The sequence below is a fragment of the Sinocyclocheilus grahami genome, unplaced genomic scaffold (assembly GCF_001515645.1).
Source record: "Sinocyclocheilus grahami isolate Dianchi unplaced genomic scaffold, SAMN03320097.WGS_v1.1 scaffold1119.1, whole genome shotgun sequence".
Taxonomy (NCBI): Eukaryota; Metazoa; Chordata; class Actinopteri; order Cypriniformes; family Cyprinidae; genus Sinocyclocheilus; species Sinocyclocheilus grahami.
This window is the reverse complement of record NW_015506298.1, coordinates 21,630-38,930: the sequence shown is the minus strand read 5'-3', so window position 1 is coordinate 38,930 and position 17,301 is coordinate 21,630. Positions and strand designations below refer to the sequence as shown.

Below are 17,301 nucleotides of genomic sequence, written 5' to 3'. Positions count from 1 at the left end.
AAAAACAGGACTCTTGTTTGTGTGATAGCTATGCCTATGATATAGGACTTAGCCTATGTGTATAAAAACAGACACTCAATAAATTGCTATTTTTCATTTAAAATCATTTTGATGACATTTCTTCCCCACTATGTGTAATGGCAGTAAAACGAGAGAGAGCACTCAAAACTCATCAGATGATCGCATAATTTAGTGCAACATTAATATAGTAATATAGAATCATCCTCTGTAAAGAAATGAGGTTTGAACATTTGATAATTTATTATCTTTCTAAATGTGCGTTCTTTGGAGCTAAAGGCTTAATGGAGCTGTTTAAAGTAGCCATGTGATAAACCAATCGTCCAGACGCGATTCAATATGTGTGTCCTTCTTCTATGTGAAATAATCATAAATACTAGTTTATGCTGTTTGATTGTGGCCTCGAAGGGTCGTAGTTGTAAGCTGTAGCCCCGGCTAGCCCGTTTAGATCTTGCGTGCGCAGTGGAAATGCGGCTAATAATTTCTCAATTCTGACTGCCATATAACGAACAAATCAAACAAAGGTAAACGGGCAAAGGTGGGGCCCCCTACAATGTGGGGCCCATGGGCTGCAGCCCACTCAAGCCCAATGGTATATCCGGCCATGCGCGTAAGAGAACTTGGTTTAATACTCAAGTGATGTGCCGTTTGATAGTCGGCTTTCTGTGCTTCCACTTCATATGTGTGCGGTTAGAAAACCATGCATCAGGAGTTTAAACTGACAAGGCTTTAAAACACATGCAGTTGTTTTATTTGGTGTTGTAAAGACACAGCCCTCTTCTGGAAAAGGCAGAAACTGCTTATTAAAGTTATTAAAGTGATTGTGGCTACACCTCTCTTCTAACGCTATTAGGCCGCATTTAAACTCGGACAGATTGGATATTGCCCTGTTAATGCGAGTTAGATGTCAAATGTTTTTGAAACATCTCGAAGTACAGATATATCCATTACAAATGAAACATCTCTAGTTAACTAGCAGAGTATTAATTTTGTTTGTTTGCGTTAAATAAGGCGATCTGGCGCTGAAATGTGTTGCTTTTAAAATCATGCTGAGTGCTCGTTGCCACTGTTATCAGTGACGGTGGCTCGTGCACAGACGAGTGCTTTTATCTTTTGCTAACTGTTGTGGAGACTCCATTCATTCGGGTGAAATCTCATCTGCTTTTCTATATGTGGCAGGATGCATTGATTATATAGGAGGTTGAGCACTAGTTAATTAGTAAATTGGAGAAAGTCTTGTTAAAGTACTGGTATAAAAAGGGAAACATGTGCCACCCGGATGTGCGTCATCTAAGTGTTACCGGTTCTGTTTGCATGTGTATCGTGCCCGAGAGGTAAGAGCTGTAAGCTGCTAGGGATACGGTGGCTTGTGGCTGTTTATTTTGGATGACACGAACCTTATTTTTTATTTTAGTGGACTGAGGAAATGCAGGGCGTGTAATAAACAGGTGCCTTGTTCCTTAAGTGTGTAAATCCGTGTGGCGGTCGTCATTTACGGAGGTATGGCCTTTTAATTGTGGCACATTGTGTATGAGGTAAGTGTTTTGTTAGTAACTTTTTTTTGTTTCTCGTATGTGTTTGCAGGTTTTTCTTTCGATGCCTAGAGCACGTTATGGTGGGCTGACAGACTGCTGTAATTTCAATTCGCTGCTGGCATTGCTGCGGGTTGTGCGGAGTGCAGTGTGTCTGTGCTTGCGTGCACGTGTGGTGAATGTGGATTTTGTTGTGCTTAAACTCTCTTTATTCTAGATAGGAGAGTTTTGGGACCTATTCCTGAGAAGAGCTGGATGCCGATCCCCAAGCTGTGTATCGTTTGTAATGTGTATTGTCGTTTGTGAATTATTCTCATATATTATTTTTTGTTAGGGTTTGTGATGTACTGTGTAGTGCATCTTTGTGTTTTTATTATTGGTAAATAAACAAATCTTTTGTATAATTTGTGTCTCATACCTGACCCCACTGAACTGAACCTGTGAGCTTTATTCTTGTTAGAGTAATTCCCCTGTAATCAAACTTGGGGTGGCGTAGTCGGTCGTATTTGGGCTTTTAGTTCTGTTGCCCTTCTGCAATTCTCATCTGCCACATATACAAAGTATGCTTTATTAATAGTGTGTGCAGAGTTTGGTCTTTTAGGGTGTGTTCACACTTGTCATGTTTGGTTCGATTAAAACAAACTGGTGTGATTGCTCTCATTAGTGCGGTTCGTTTGAGTAAGTGTGAACGCTGCCACCCGAACCCTGGTGCGCACCAAACAAGCGGACCGAGACCGCTAAAAAGACGGGTCTCGGTCCGCTTCTAACTCTGGTGCAGTACGAATGAAATATGAAGGCAACATGGACCAAATACTTCTAAATGAACTAAAAACAGGAAGTAATGACAAGATGCGACATGATTTGACGACATGGAACGAGTGGTGTATCCAAAACAAAAGGAGCAGAGGGCAAACGTGGAGCAACAAGGAGGTAAAGTGCCTTTTATGAGCTCTTCGTGAATTCGCAAGTGGTGAAAAAAAATCATAAGTACACGCAGCGCGCAGTCCAGCAGACGGCATTAGGTGAGTTCGACAAAGCGGTGCAGAGCAGACCGATCGGTGAATGGGTACTTTGATGTCATACACCGATCGGTCCGCGCAGCGCCGCTTTAAGTTGAACACAGCTTTTGTTTGGGGTGTTCGGTGAGTTCCGCCACCAAATATATACGTCATTCAATCCGACCAATCAGGTTGTGAACGTATCATTATGCCTTTAGGTTCGGTATCTTTAGGTTCGCTGTTAAAAATGCCAGTGTGAACGCTAAGCAGACCAGGAACAAATATATCATTTTCCTTTTTGGTCCAGAGCAAACGAACCAAGAGAACCGAACTACAAGTGTGAACATACCCTTATTATCACTGTCTAATGCATTAGACACATAATTGAGCCACGTCAAGTTAAGCCTGTGTAATGTAAATGCAGATATCAGATATGGGTCACTTTTAATATATATATAGTCAAAAAATCAAATTTGGGCATCCAGATCTGCTGTGTAAATGCAGTCTTAGATGAGTGGTATAATCAGGTCTATATGCACATATACGCCATAAGCTAATGCTTTTCCAGGGCTATTTGACTTAGGATCAATATTTGCTTCAGAATTCCATAACCTCTCAACATCTTAAGCCCTGTTCCGACGGTAATTGTTTCTCACATCTGTAAAAATACATTTACATGGCACCTCATGGATTGCCAACTGTCCCGTATTATCCGGGACATTCCGCATTCTGGGCCTAATTGATTTGTCTCGTATGTGACCTCCCTTGTCCCGTTTATTGACTGCTACGCTGATCACGACACTTGAGAATGATCACCGACACCTGTCATCATCCAGTCACAGCACCCTCACACGCATGATTATTATGCGTCAAGTAAATCACATTCGTGAACATAACTGTTCAATAAAGGCTTAAGACAAAGCGCAATACTCTGTCGACTGGTCGCTCCCACTTCACAACGAGCGGGACTCACGCTAACGGCAATTTACCATCACCATCAGTGTTTTTTTTGTTTTGAGCTAATCTGTTTTGGTGAATGCAAACAACGTGATTATTTTTCACGACTCCAACATCCAGCCGCACAAGAAAACATGTAGGCTAATCTACCTGAGGGAAGACGTAATCAATAAGGGAAGTTGTCTTTCACTATTGTAATGTTAAATAGAGAAAAACATTTTACTTTTAAGTAACTTCTAACGTATTCTTAACCTTGGACCTTATTCTTGAAACACAAAATGGTGCCAAACACCAAAAGCAGCCCATATTAAATCTAATATGTTCTCTTTAATCAAAATATACACACACACAGTATCTCACAGAAGTGAGTACACCCCTCACATTTTTGTAAATATTTTATTATATCTTTTCATGTGACAACACTGAAGAAATTACACTTTGCTACAATGTTATACTAGCTGTACACTCACTACTTTACTTTGTAAATTTACTGTCCCCTCAAAATAACTCAACACAGCCATTAATGTCTAAACCGCTGGCCACAAAAGTTAATACACAAGTGAAAATGTCCAAATTGGGCCCAAAGTGTCAATATTTTGTGCGCCCACCATTATTTTCCAGCACTGCCTTAACCCTCTTGGGCATGGAGTTCACCAGAGCTTCACAGGTTGCCACTGGAGTCCTCTTCAGCCCCTTTTAAGGTGATTTTTGATTCTCTGATGTTTCTCAAATGTTGTGTCTAAAATTGATGTGAAATGCTGCCATTCTTTTACTCTCTCTCTCTTTTCCTTACTTTGTTTCATTCTGTATATATATATGTGTTTTGCTTAGTTATATGTTAGATATTAGTTTTCATTCATTCATAAAGCTTGCTGCAAAGCACTGGAAAAAAATAATGACTATGGATGTGTTGTAAAAATAGAAAGGAGATATTTTAATTTCTTTTTTTTTTTTAAGTGTTTTCTGAGTCGGTGTCGGCAGAAAAGGTGAAGTTGAGAGAAAATCACCTTTAATACAGATAAACCATATTGGAGAATGATACACTGCGATTACCTCAAGGACCAATCTGTTTTTAGCAATCTGTCCATCATTGACACTGACCTTTTATTTCTGCAACTAACCAATTAATAACATTTTACAATAACACGTTACTCAATCCTAGCAGTGGGCATTTACAATGAAGAATTAAATGAGACACGACTCTTTAAATGTAGTGTTTACATCAGAGCACTAAAATAAGAGTAGAAAACAGCCTGGAGAAAAAAATCCGCTGAACTCCGCTAAAGGGTTTGACGCTGAAATCCTTTAAAAAATAAAAGGGCATGACACATGGCAATGGCAAATAAATATGTAAAGGACAAAATAGTTCAGCTTTGAGAATGAAAACCAACCTGTTTGTTCCTCAGTATCTTCATGTTTGACTCTGACAGCTTCTTCACTTTCATCTTTATTAAACACCATCTCTGTTTGTTCCTCAGTATCTTCATGTTTGACTCTGAATGTTTCTTCATTCTTCATGTCTTCACTCTCCTCTTTAATAAACTCCATCTCTGTTTGTTCCTCAGTATCTTCATGTTTGACTCTGAATGTTTCTTCATTCTTCATGTCTTCATTCTCATCTTTAATAAACTCCATCTTTATAACAGTGTGTCACGTGGATCTCAGTTGCTTCACCGGGAGTTTTTCCTGTGTTTGGACACTTTGTCCTGTTTAAGACCAGAATAATTAGCAGAAAGAAAAATAAATGCAAACTAATTCTCTGGGTGCGTCTCAATCAGCTCCCTAGTTCAGTAGTCAGCGCACTAGTAAGGACTTAAATGACCTGGTTAGCTAAAAACACTCAAAAATAATGATAATAAACATGACTAAAAGAACAAAAGTCAACACTTGCTATTTAGTTTTGATTAATATTAGGTATTTAATGATTAGTATATTTCACGCTTTCAATTATATAGTTTGTAAAAGTTGTCATTACACATGTTTGTGTCTGTTTGTTTTGAGCAGATGAGATTCAGCGCGCGGGGATTCGAACGATTCAAAACAGTGAATCTTTTTCTGAAGCATTTGATTCAATTGACTCGGAGTTTCGAAAAGCTCAGTTTCTCTCATCACTGCTCGCCAGTGACTGATTCGTGTTTAGGATGAACTGATTCACTACATAGGGAGCGAAATGAGGCGCACCGTTTCTGTTACTAAATGCGCTTTATTTACACAAAATAACATCCATTAATGTTAGATAAGGTATTACAATGTAACATTCAATAATAGTTAATTAACTTTACATCGCTTGCAAAAACTATAAAGTATACTGAACGTGTTGTATCGATTTAAACGCTTTAGATGATTAAAAACACAAACCTTTTTTCAGCTGAAACTCAGACGCAGGAGCGCGGCGCAGCCTTGTGACCTCACGCCACCAGACCAAAATAAAAGTCCCGTTCACGCGCTGCAAGGCAAAACATGCATCTTTGATATGGAAGCTGACTAAACAAAATAAAACAACTAAATGAGTATTTATACTTTCATTTCCTTTTTGACATGAATTAATTGATACATTCTGTTATTTCCACGTTTATTCATTTTCACATGTGTTTATTTACTCAAATATTTCTGTCAGCATTTATTTCCACAATTATTTATTTCCACATGTATTTATTTATTATTCATGTATTTTTGTCAAGATTTGTATGTAATATTATGTTATAATAATAATAATATACTAATGTTTTTTTTTTTTCATTTGCTGGAGAAGCCTAATATGGGCATTTATGTAACTGTTGCATAGGTATTGTATTTATATTATTATATGATGTCTTATAGTATTAACCCAGTAATACTGTGAGTGTTAGGCTGGGGAACATGATGACCCCCTAAATATGAACACAAGATTAAATGTAACATAAAACAAATGATTATTTGTCGTTAAAAACCTTATTAATGGTAAAATATTTATGGGTCTCCTTGTTCGCTTGGGCAGCCATGTTGCTGCTGTAGCAATAAGGAGATTCAACCAACTCCAAGTTGAAACTTGAAGTCTGAGTTGACTTACCCGTTTTCGGGTTCAGAACAGCTGAATTGAGTTTTCGGGTTCAGAACAGTTAAATTGAGTTTTTGGGTTCAGAACAGTTAAATTGTGTTAGTTCAGTCGACTCTGAGTAGATTGACTCTGAGTTTAGCGCATGCACTACGACTATGAAAAGCCATGATCAATGGAGCTCCGAAATTATGATTCACCATGGCAACAGCACCAACAAAAAGACGTCTGCATACTTCCGAGTCAATACGTAACTGTCAGTAATTAACAAAGGTCCCTATAGATTCTCTTTGCCACCTGGAAAATTCTCAGTCCCTTAAAGTGTATAACGGCCGGGAAGCAAGAAAACATACATCAAATTGTATTCTCAATACTTCAACTTTATTCATAGATACAAAGATATTATATAGGCATATGTCGAGGGGAGTTTCAACCCTTTAACCAATGAGGATATAGATGACATACATATAGGATTTTGGCCAAGAATATGTGTTATATAAAATGGCCACATGTACAGGAAAATATGGACATATTAGGAATAAACTTGGCGAAGGATGCTGAACTATCTCCATAGTTCAGCACGAACCCCATTACCTTGGAGTCCTAGCTAGCGTGTCCTCATTTGAACCCAGAAAAGCTAATGCATACATGTGCGCATGTGTACCTCGAATATGAGTAAGAGATATTAAAACATAATACAAGAGAGAGAGAACAGATGGAGGAGGGGGGAATCAGAGAGAGACAACATTGCGCTGTACAGGGAGGGCGAGCAGAGAGGGAGAGAAGAAAAGGAGGGTGAAAACATCTGGAACCAATACAGACAGAGAGTGTTTTCTAACAGTAACTTTAATTCTTGATCACTGTTATAATAGCAGAGGTAAAAACTGGCTGAACGGTAAATTATTAAAAATTCAATCAGTTAATGCTTTAAGCATAACAGTTTCATGAGTGTAATCTACATGACTTTACAAACATTTGACATATTAAATAAATATCATTCAGTGTCTATTTCAGTGCGCAGCAGCTTTTTCCACAAAGTCTAATGCTCTTTTCACATAATTAAATGGTCTCTAATCCAAACTGTTGCATTTCTTAATTAGAGTAATTAAATTAACATTTGACTTCTACTCAGCCAACAGCAAGAAGGCTTGGAAAAATAATGAAGAACAGATGAAGAGGAATGGCCACAATACCAAGTATTGGAAGATTATTAAAATCCAACAAGAATAGGAATAATTGTTGCTTTTGTATTTGTAGGAAATAAAGATGTGCAAATAAATTTAACAGCTGTGGTGGTTACAGCATATATCTCCAACAACCCGTCCATCTGGCATCCTTCCGTTCCATACAGTAATCAGCTTCATTTTTCATGGGTTTGTGCTCATAAAACTACAAATATTATAAGAAAGAGCGTGAGAGCGAGACACACTTTCCTCACCGCTCTGCATGTACGGATGTGCTCTGCATCCCTGATGTTATAGAAAATTACCATTTAAAAATGGTACCGCTCAAATAAATATGCATGCGGATATGGCAAAAAAATCTAAATAATCCTCTCCCGATGTAATTATAACTCCATACGAATTATTGTAGCCTCCTCATCTACAAGATCCTGTATGAAAGGACATGCCGTTTTTGTTACTTTTACAGTGTCTACATGACGAAAAAATGTGCAATGAATGAATGTACCAGCACAGCAAAAATATGCTCTTCTTACTTAGTATTTTTGCCTTGTTGTAAAATATCTAAAGATTCTTAAATCAAGATGCATTTTCTACACAAGAAAAATTACATGAGGTATTTAGTCTTGTAAGTGTATTTTTCTTATTTTGCTAATTATCTGCCAATGGGGTAAGAAAAATAATTTTGTGTCCATTTGCATTAAGATTATTTTTCTTGTTTTAAGTAAAATGCACTTGTTTTAGATTCCAAAATACTCACTAAAAAATTCATTTTTGCAGCGTGAATGAATGAGGTATTTAAACATCGCTTACGCTTTAAAAAGGGGCAGGAGACCGAAATGAGTTTAATGAAGAAAACCTGCTCCTGACCAGGTTAGGTTCACAGAGTAAATTACTATGAAACAGGCTCGACTTACCCTGCTTTCTCGGGTTTGACAAACCTTCCATTCTGAAACCAAAAACCCAGTTTCCCTCATTTCAGGGTTAACATACTCAATAGTTTTCACTTTCTGAAACAGGCCTCTGGGTAGTCAGTGCTGATGTTGCAGTGCAGGTGCGCACAGATCACGAGCTGAATTTCCTCACCTGTCACTTGTTCCCGTTTCCTTTATATTCTCTGCTGTTTCTGCCCCTTTTTGTCAGTAGATCATATGTGTTTCGTATCATGTGTTTGTGGAACTGCTCTGTGTGTGATTTGCAGCTGATCGTTTTCCCTCGCTGTTCTCTTGGTCTCGACTCGTTCCCCATCCTGTGTGGGTCGCTGAATCTTGGGTGGTCTCCACAGCCTGTGTTGTCCGCTGGATACTGTACAAACAATTCTGGAGCTCCCACATTCGGTTCACGTGTGTCACTTACTTTGGAGGTTGTTTTTCCCTAAGCTTAATAAACTCTGTTCACAAATCCTCTGCATTTGAGTCCTATGTTCACACTTCCTTGACAGCCCTGACCCCTCAAACCAAAAGAGAATCGAGACACGCTACCCCTTCACGTGACAGAGGGATAGGGGTAAGGGGTACAAATGAGATTGGGGCTTCATATTCTAATCTTTTATGCTGTTATAATTACCCTTCAGTGGATGCTTTATGCCCCACTCCACGAAAGACATTTTCCACATGTGTGGGGGTGCCATAGATGGCACACGTATCACCATTATTGCTCCTTCAGTACAGCACCCTGACCTCCACATCTGTAAAGATTGGTACAGTGTGCTGCTTCAAGGCCTTGTAGACTGTAATTACAAATTCCTTGACTTCGATGTTAGCTGGCTGGGGAAATGCCAAAATGCATGTTCTGACTTCTCCCAAAAGCTTGAGAATGGAACATTCTTTCCAAAAATAACAAGAAAGATTAACGGGGTTGATATACCTGTTTGATATACCTGTTCTGTCATGTTTGCCCCATTGTATGACCTAGTTTTCCCTGTGTTGTCCTGTTTTTCACCAGCAATCTCTTTATTTATCCCAGGGGTCTCCAAACTTGGTCCTGGAATGCGGATATGGCAAAAAAATCTAAATAATCCTCTCCCGATGTAATTATAACTCCATACAAATTATTGTAGCCTCCTCATCTACAAGATCCTGTATGAAAGGACATGCCGTTTTTGTTACTTTTACAGTGTCTACATGACGAAAAAATGTGCAATGAATGAATGTACCAGCACAGCAAAAATATGCTCTTCTTAATTAGTATTTTTGCCTTGTTGTAAAATATCTAAAGATTCTTAAATCAAGATGCATTTTCTACACAAGAAAAATTACATGAGGTATTTAGTCTTGTAAGTGTATTTTTCTTATTTTGCTAATTATCTGCCAATGGGGTAAGAAAAATAATTTTGTGTCCATTTGCATTAAGATTATTTTTCTTGTTTTAAGTAAAATGCACTTATTTTAGATTCCAAAATACTCACTAAAAAATTCATTTTTGCAGCGTGAATGAATGAGGTATTTAAACATCGCTTACGCTTTAAAAAGGGGCAGGAGACCGAAATGAGTTTAATGAAGAAAACCGGCTCCTGACCAGGTTAGGTTCACAGAGTAAATTACTATGAAACAGGCTCGACTTACCCTGCTTTCTCGGGTTTGACAAACCTTCCATTCTGAAACCAAAAACCCAGTTTCCCTCATTTCAGGGTTAACATACTCAAGAGTTGTCACTTTCTGAAACAGGCCTCTGGGTAGTCAGTGCTGATGTTGCAGTGCAGGTGCGCACAGATCACGAGCTGAATTTCCTCACCTGTCACTTGTTCCCGTTTCCTTTATATTCTCTGCTGTTTCTGCCCCTTTTTGTCAGTAGATCATATGTGTTTCGTATCATGTGTTTGTGGAACTGCTCTGTGTGTGATTTGCAGCTGATCGTTTTCCCTCGCTGTTCTCTTGGTCTCGACTCGTTCCCCATCCTGTGTGGGTGCTGAATCTTGGGTGGTCTCCACAGCCTGTGTTGTCCGCTGGATACTGTACAAACAATTCTGGAGCTCCCACATTCGGTTCACGTGTGTCACTTACTTTGGAGGTTGTTTTTCCCAAAGCTTAATAAACTCTGTTCACAAATCCTCTGCATTTGAGTCCTATGTTCACACTTCCTTGACAACCCCGACCCCTCAAACCAAAAGAGAATCGAGACACGCTACCTCTTTACGTAACAGAGGGATAGGGGTAAGGGGTACAAATGAGATTGGGGCTTCATATTCTAATCTTTTATGCTGTTATAATTACCCTTCAGTGGATGCTTTATGCCCCGCTCCACGAAATACATTTTCCACATGTGTGGGGGTGCCATAGATGGCACATGTATCACCATTATTGCTCCTTCAGCACAGCACCCTGACCTCCACATCTGTAAAGATTGGTACAGTGTGCTGCTTCAAGGCCTTGTAGACTGTAATTACAAATTCCTTGATTTCGATGTTAGCTGGCTGGGGAAATGCCAAAATGCATGTTCTGACTTCTCCCAAAAGCTTGAGAATGGAACATTCTTTCCAAAAATAACAAGAAAGATTAACGGGGTTGATATACCTGTTTGATATACCTGTTCTGTCATGTTTGCCCCATTGTATGACCTAGTTTTCCCTGTGTTGTCCTGATGTTCACCAGCAATCTCTTTATTTATCCCAGGGGTCTCCAAACTTGGTCCTGGAGGGCCGGTGTCCTGCAGAGTTTAGCTCCAGCTTGCCACAACACACCTGTCTGGAAGTTTCTAGCATGCCTAGTAAGACCTTGATTAACTAGTTCAGGTGTGTTTGACAATTACAAAATAAAAGACATGAAAACATGAACAACATGAAACAAAACCCAAACCCCACATTACATATCCCCCCTCTAAGGGCAGCTCCAGATGCCCAAACAAATACAAATAAAACCCAACAAGTCCAGGAGGGTGGTAGAGCGAAGGCGGAACAGGGGGAGGGATGGAGGGCCAGGCCCATGAAGCGGAACAGGCAGAGCAGGGAGCCATGGCGGAGCAGGCAGAGCGGGGGGCCATGGCGGAGCAGACAGAGCGGGCAGCCATGGCAGTGCAGGCAGAGCAGGGCGGCCGGGTGGTGACGGCAGAGCAAGAAGCCATGGTGGAGCAGAGACATGGACAGACCACTTGACTGAGATAGAACAAGTAGAGAATTCTTGAATGGCCTCCTTGGCCGTGGCAGGACAGACAGTGAGTTCATGAACGGCCTCCATGGCCGTGACAGGACAGACAATGAGTTCAAGAACGGCCTCCATGGCCATGACAGGAAAGACCGTGAGTTCGTGAACGGACTCCGTGCCCGTGACAGGACAGACAGGGAGTTCAAGAACGGCCTCCATGGCTATGACAGGAAAGACCGTGAGTTCGTGAACGGACTCCGTGGCCGTGACAAGACAGTCTGTGAGTTCGTGAACGGCCTCTGTGGCCGTGACAGGGCAGGCAGTGAGTTCGGAAGCGGACGCCACCACCTCAGGAGGTTCTGCAGCGGATGCCGCCACCTCTGGAGGCACAGGAATGGCCCTTGGAGCAGACTCGTGGATAGGAGAGAGCTCTGAGACAGACTCATAGGCAGGAGAAGCCACTGGGGCAGATTCATGGACAGGAAAGGCCTCAGGAGCAGATTCATAGACAGGAGAGGACGCTGGAGTGCAGTGTGCAGCCCACATGCTCAAAATGGTGACCGCCATTACAGGAAGAGCAGCAGAGTGTGGCAGGACCTCTAATATGGCTGGGCTTGAGAGCACTGACGTCAACAGGATGCCTGCAGCTCTCACCGACATCAGTGGTAAGTCCATCACGCTAGCTATCAGTCTTTTCAGTCTTGGCCCAAGCTCCGCGTCCGACTCAGGCGTGGCGGCCATCTTGGCCGGGGACTCAGGCGTGGCGGCCATCTTGGCCGGGGACTCAGGCATAACGTGAGTAGACTCTGAAATGCCATGTCGTGACGAGACTCTGGAAGAACAGTTGAGACGTGATGATACTCTAGAAGGGTGGCCATTTTGCGAAGAGACTCTTGTGTGGCGGCCATCTTGCGATGAAGCTCTTGAATGGTGACCATGTTGTGAAGAATCTCTTGATGTGCTGGCATGACGCGAGCAAGCTCTGACTTGGCAGACGTGACGTGAAGAGTAGCAGACATGATGTTAGCAGACTCTGGCTTGGCAGACATGAGGTGATCAGGCTTTGACTTGGTAGATATGACATGAGTAAACTGTAACTTAACTGGCATGATGTGAGCAGGTCCTGGAGTAGCGGGCATGACGTGTGCAGACTGTGGCTTGGCAGGCGTGACGTGAGCAGACCCTGGAGTAGGAGGCATGACGTGAGCAGGCTGTGGCTTGGCAGACATGATGTGAGCAGACCTTGGCTTGGCAGGCATGACGTGAACAGGTTTTGGGGAAGTGTCATGTTCCTCCTCCATGACACCCACAGTGAAAGCAGATCCACTCAACTGCAGAGCAAAGTCTATATATTGTTCTAGTGACCAGTGTAGGGTATTACGTGGCATTAACCAAGATACATTTTTGTCCAAACCATAACGGAAAATGTCCTTAAGGAATGTTTCCTTAAAATCCACTTGGTGATAGAGTCCACAAAAGTCCTGAACATAATCCTCAATAGAGCGATTGCCTTGACGGAGGCGAACAAGATGATCTGCTGGGTTAATTTTGGGGTTGTGTATTCTGTAACGATTCAGTCCACTGAAGGTGAGTTGAAGTGAGAACCCAAGTGCAGTTTATTTACAAGTGTGATCCAAACAATATACACAGACTTGACGAGGCATGAACAGACTTGACTAGGCATGAACAGATTTTCCACAAAAGTCCTGAACATAATCCTCAATGGAGCGATTGCCTTGACGGAGGCGAACAAGATGATCTGCTGGGTTAATTTTGGGGTTGTGTATTCTGTAACGATTCAGTCCACTGAAGGTGAGTTGAAGTGAGAACCCAAGTGCAGTTTATTTACAAGTGTGATCCAAACAATATACACAGACTTGACGAGGCATGAACAGACTTGACTAGGCATGAACAGATTTGATGAGGCACAAAGACTAGACTCACCGACAGCGGGTTACAGCATCAATACACGACAAGGTACATGATGGCTACTTATATCAAACAAGAAGGGTCACATTACATGAACAACCCAATGGGAAACAAGACACATGACTAAGACAACCAATCAGAACATGACACAATGAACAAGAGAACCAATGGCATGAATACATGAGGGCAAGGGAAGCATGACACAAACAGGGTGAAACAATTACAAAATAAAAGACATGAAAACATGAACAACATGAAACATAACCCAAAACCAGGCTTTAAGATGGTTTAGATCCTACCTGTCTGATCGCTACCCCTTTGTTCATTTAAATGGGGAGTCATCTCAATTATCACCATAAAATATGGAGTGCCACAAGGATCTGTCCTAGGTCCTCTGCTATTTTCAATATACATGTTCCCCCTTGGCCATATACAATTAGAAAATACGGGATTAGTTTCCACTGTTATGCTGATGATACTCAACTATATATCTCAACAAGACCAGATGAAACCTCTAAATTATCTAAAATAAAATTGGATGACCAATAATTTTCTCTTATTAAATTCGGATAAGACAGAGATATTACTTATTGGACCAAAAGACAAAAGTACACAGAATATCTTGGATTACAATTTGCAACTAGACGGATGTACTGTTACTTCCTCTACAGTCAAAAATCTGGGTGTTATATTAGATAGCAACTTGTCTTTTGAAAATCATATTTCCCATGTTACAAAAACCAGCATTCTTCCATATTAGAAACATTACCAAGTTACGAAACATGTTACCTGTTTCTGATGCAGAAAAGCGAGTTAGTCCAGACCTCTAGACTGGACTATTGTAATGCATTGCTAGGTGGTTGTCCTGCATCCTCAATAAACAAGCTACAGGTAGTCCAAAATGCAGCGGTTAGAGTCCTTACCAGGTCAAGAAAATATGATCATATTACCCCAATTTTACAGTCTCTGCACTGGCTACCTATTAAGTTCCGTATCAGTTACAAAATATTATTACTTACCTATAAGGCCCTTGATGGGTTAGCTCCTGCGTACCTAACTAGTCTTCTACCTCGCTACAATCCATCCCTTCCCTAATCCCAATCCTTCCCTAAGGTCGCAAAATTCACTAAAGGAGGTAGAGCTTTTTCACAATTGGCTCCCAAACTCTGGAATAGCCTTCCTGATAACGCTTAGGGTTCAGACACACTCTCTCTGTTTAAATCTAGATTAAAGACACATCTCTTTGGCCAAGCATTCAAATAATGCATTCACCGACAGCGGGTTACAGCATCAATACACGACAAGGTACATGATTGCTACTTATATCAAACAAGAAGGGTCACATTACATGAACAACCCAATGGGAAACAAGACACATGACTAAGACAACCAATCAGAACATGACACAATGAACAAGAGAACCAATGGCATGAATACATGAGGGCAAGGGAAGCATGACACAAACAGGGTGAAACAATTACAAAATAAAAGACATGAAAACATGAACAACATGAAACATAACCCAAAACCAGGCTTTAAGATGGTTTAGATCCTACCTGTCTGATCGCTACCCCTTTGTTCATTTAAATGGGGAGTCATCTCAATTATCACCATAAAATATGGAGTGCCACAAGGATCTGTCCTAGGTCCTCTGCTATTTTCAATATACATGTTCCCCCTTGGCCATATACAATTAGAAAATACGGGATTAGTTTCCACTGTTATGCTGATGATACTCAACTATATATCTCAACAAGACCAGATGAAACCTCTAAATTATCTAAAATAAAATTGGATGACCAATAATTTTCTCTTATTAAATTCGGATAAGACAGAGATATTACTTATTGGACCAAAAGACAAAAGTACACAGAATATCTTGGATTACAATTTGCAACTAGACGGATGTACTGTTACTTCCTCTACAGTCAAAAATCTGGGTGTTATATTAGATAGCAACTTGTCTTTTGAAAATCATATTTCCCATGTTACAAAAACCAGCATTCTTCCATATTAGAAACATTACCAAGTTACGAAACATGTTACCTGTTTCTGATGCAGAAAAGCGAGTTAGTCCAGACCTCTAGACTGGACTATTGTAATGCATTGCTAGGTGGTTGTCCTGCATCCTCAATAAACAAGCTACAGGTAGTCCAAAATGCAGCGGTTAGAGTCCTTACCAGGTCAAGAAAATATGATCATATTACCCCAATTTTACAGTCTCTGCACTGGCTACCTATTAAGTTCCGTATCAGTTACAAAATATTATTACTTACCTATAAGGCCCTTGATGGGTTAGCTCCTGCGTACCTAACTAGTCTTCTACCTCGCTACAATCCATCCCTTCCCTAATCCCAATCCTTCCCTAAGGTCGCAAAATTCACTAAAGGAGGTAGAGCTTTTTCACAATTGGCTCCCAAACTCTGGAATAGCCTTCCTGATAACGCTTAGGGTTCAGACACACTCTCTCTGTTTAAATCTAGATTAAAGACACATCACTTTGGCCAAGCATTCAAATAGTGTTGTTTTTGGCGGCCTATTTTCATTTTAGTTTTAGTCTAGTCTTTGTGTGAAGCTGTCATTTTAGTTTTTATTAGTTTTAGTCACGTTCATACTCTTTTTAGTCTAGTCAAGTTTCAGTCAACTAAAAGTCTGAGCATTTTAGTCTTATTTTAGTCAGAATTATCCATGACTATTTTCGTGTAGTTTTAGTCGACGAAAACTGATGACATTTAGTCTAGTTTTAGTCAATGAAAATTGTATTTTAGTCTCTTTTTAGTAATCCAATTCTATTTAACCCAGTCAATATAGTTTAAGTACCTAGTAGTATAGACGAAACCAAAATTTTCTTTTAGCCAAACCCATTTCAAACAAGGTTATCTTATTATATTATTGTTACCTTATAGACTCAAGAATACATCCATTCCAGACACGGAAGATGCTCTGATTTGAATTTACAACATTTATTTTACCAGCCAAACATGTTAGAAGTACACACACATAAATTTCAATAAAATAAATAAAATAGCATCACTAATAAAATAATACATTCAAGTTTAACAATGAGAAACAAGGTGCTTGAATGCTCAAGCTACAATAACATACTAAAAAGTGCAAATAAAATGTGTGTGTCTGTTACTTGTATTGCTTGTAAACTGAAGTCAGATTTTGCATCATAAAAACCATTAAAAGATATAACACTACAAATGGGATGGGTAGCACTGGCTGCATACAGTGGAATTCATTGACAGAAAAGAACAAACAATACTGAATTATGTCAACTACTGAACCAAATAACCAGCAGTCTCAACAGCAACTACATAAACACGGCCAGCGGTCCTTTCGCACCGCTTTAGTTCCAGAACTAAATGTACAGTACTAAAGTACTGGGACGATTTTGCGCAAACTATTTCCCAGTACCATTTAAAGGGTTGCATTCGCACTGAGAGTGTGTACTAAGAAGTGACGTAAGCCGGTCGACAACATCGTCATTTGTGCGCGGCGTTCAACAACAGAAACAAAGAAGAACAACATTAACAACAGGAGGATGGAGGACGCTGTGATCGGAGCTGT

The 17,301-nt window shown here is 40.3% G+C and overlaps 1 protein-coding gene across 1 annotated transcript in view; it reads right to left on the bottom strand.

The window, feature by feature from the left end:
• LOC107566979 (gastrula zinc finger protein XlCGF26.1-like) overlaps positions 1-5,938 on the bottom strand; it is an 8,858-nt gene extending 2,920 nt beyond the window's left edge. Inside the window, exons 1-2 of the mRNA XM_016252558.1 lie at positions 5,864-5,938; positions 4,897-5,211 (exon numbers count right to left, since the gene is read on the bottom strand). Coding sequence (XP_016108044.1) covers positions 4,897-5,140 — 244 coding nt within the window. The 5' untranslated portion in view covers positions 5,141-5,211; positions 5,864-5,938. The remainder of the gene's footprint in view (positions 1-4,896; positions 5,212-5,863) is intronic.
• Positions 5,939-17,301: the final 11,363 nt, after the last annotated feature.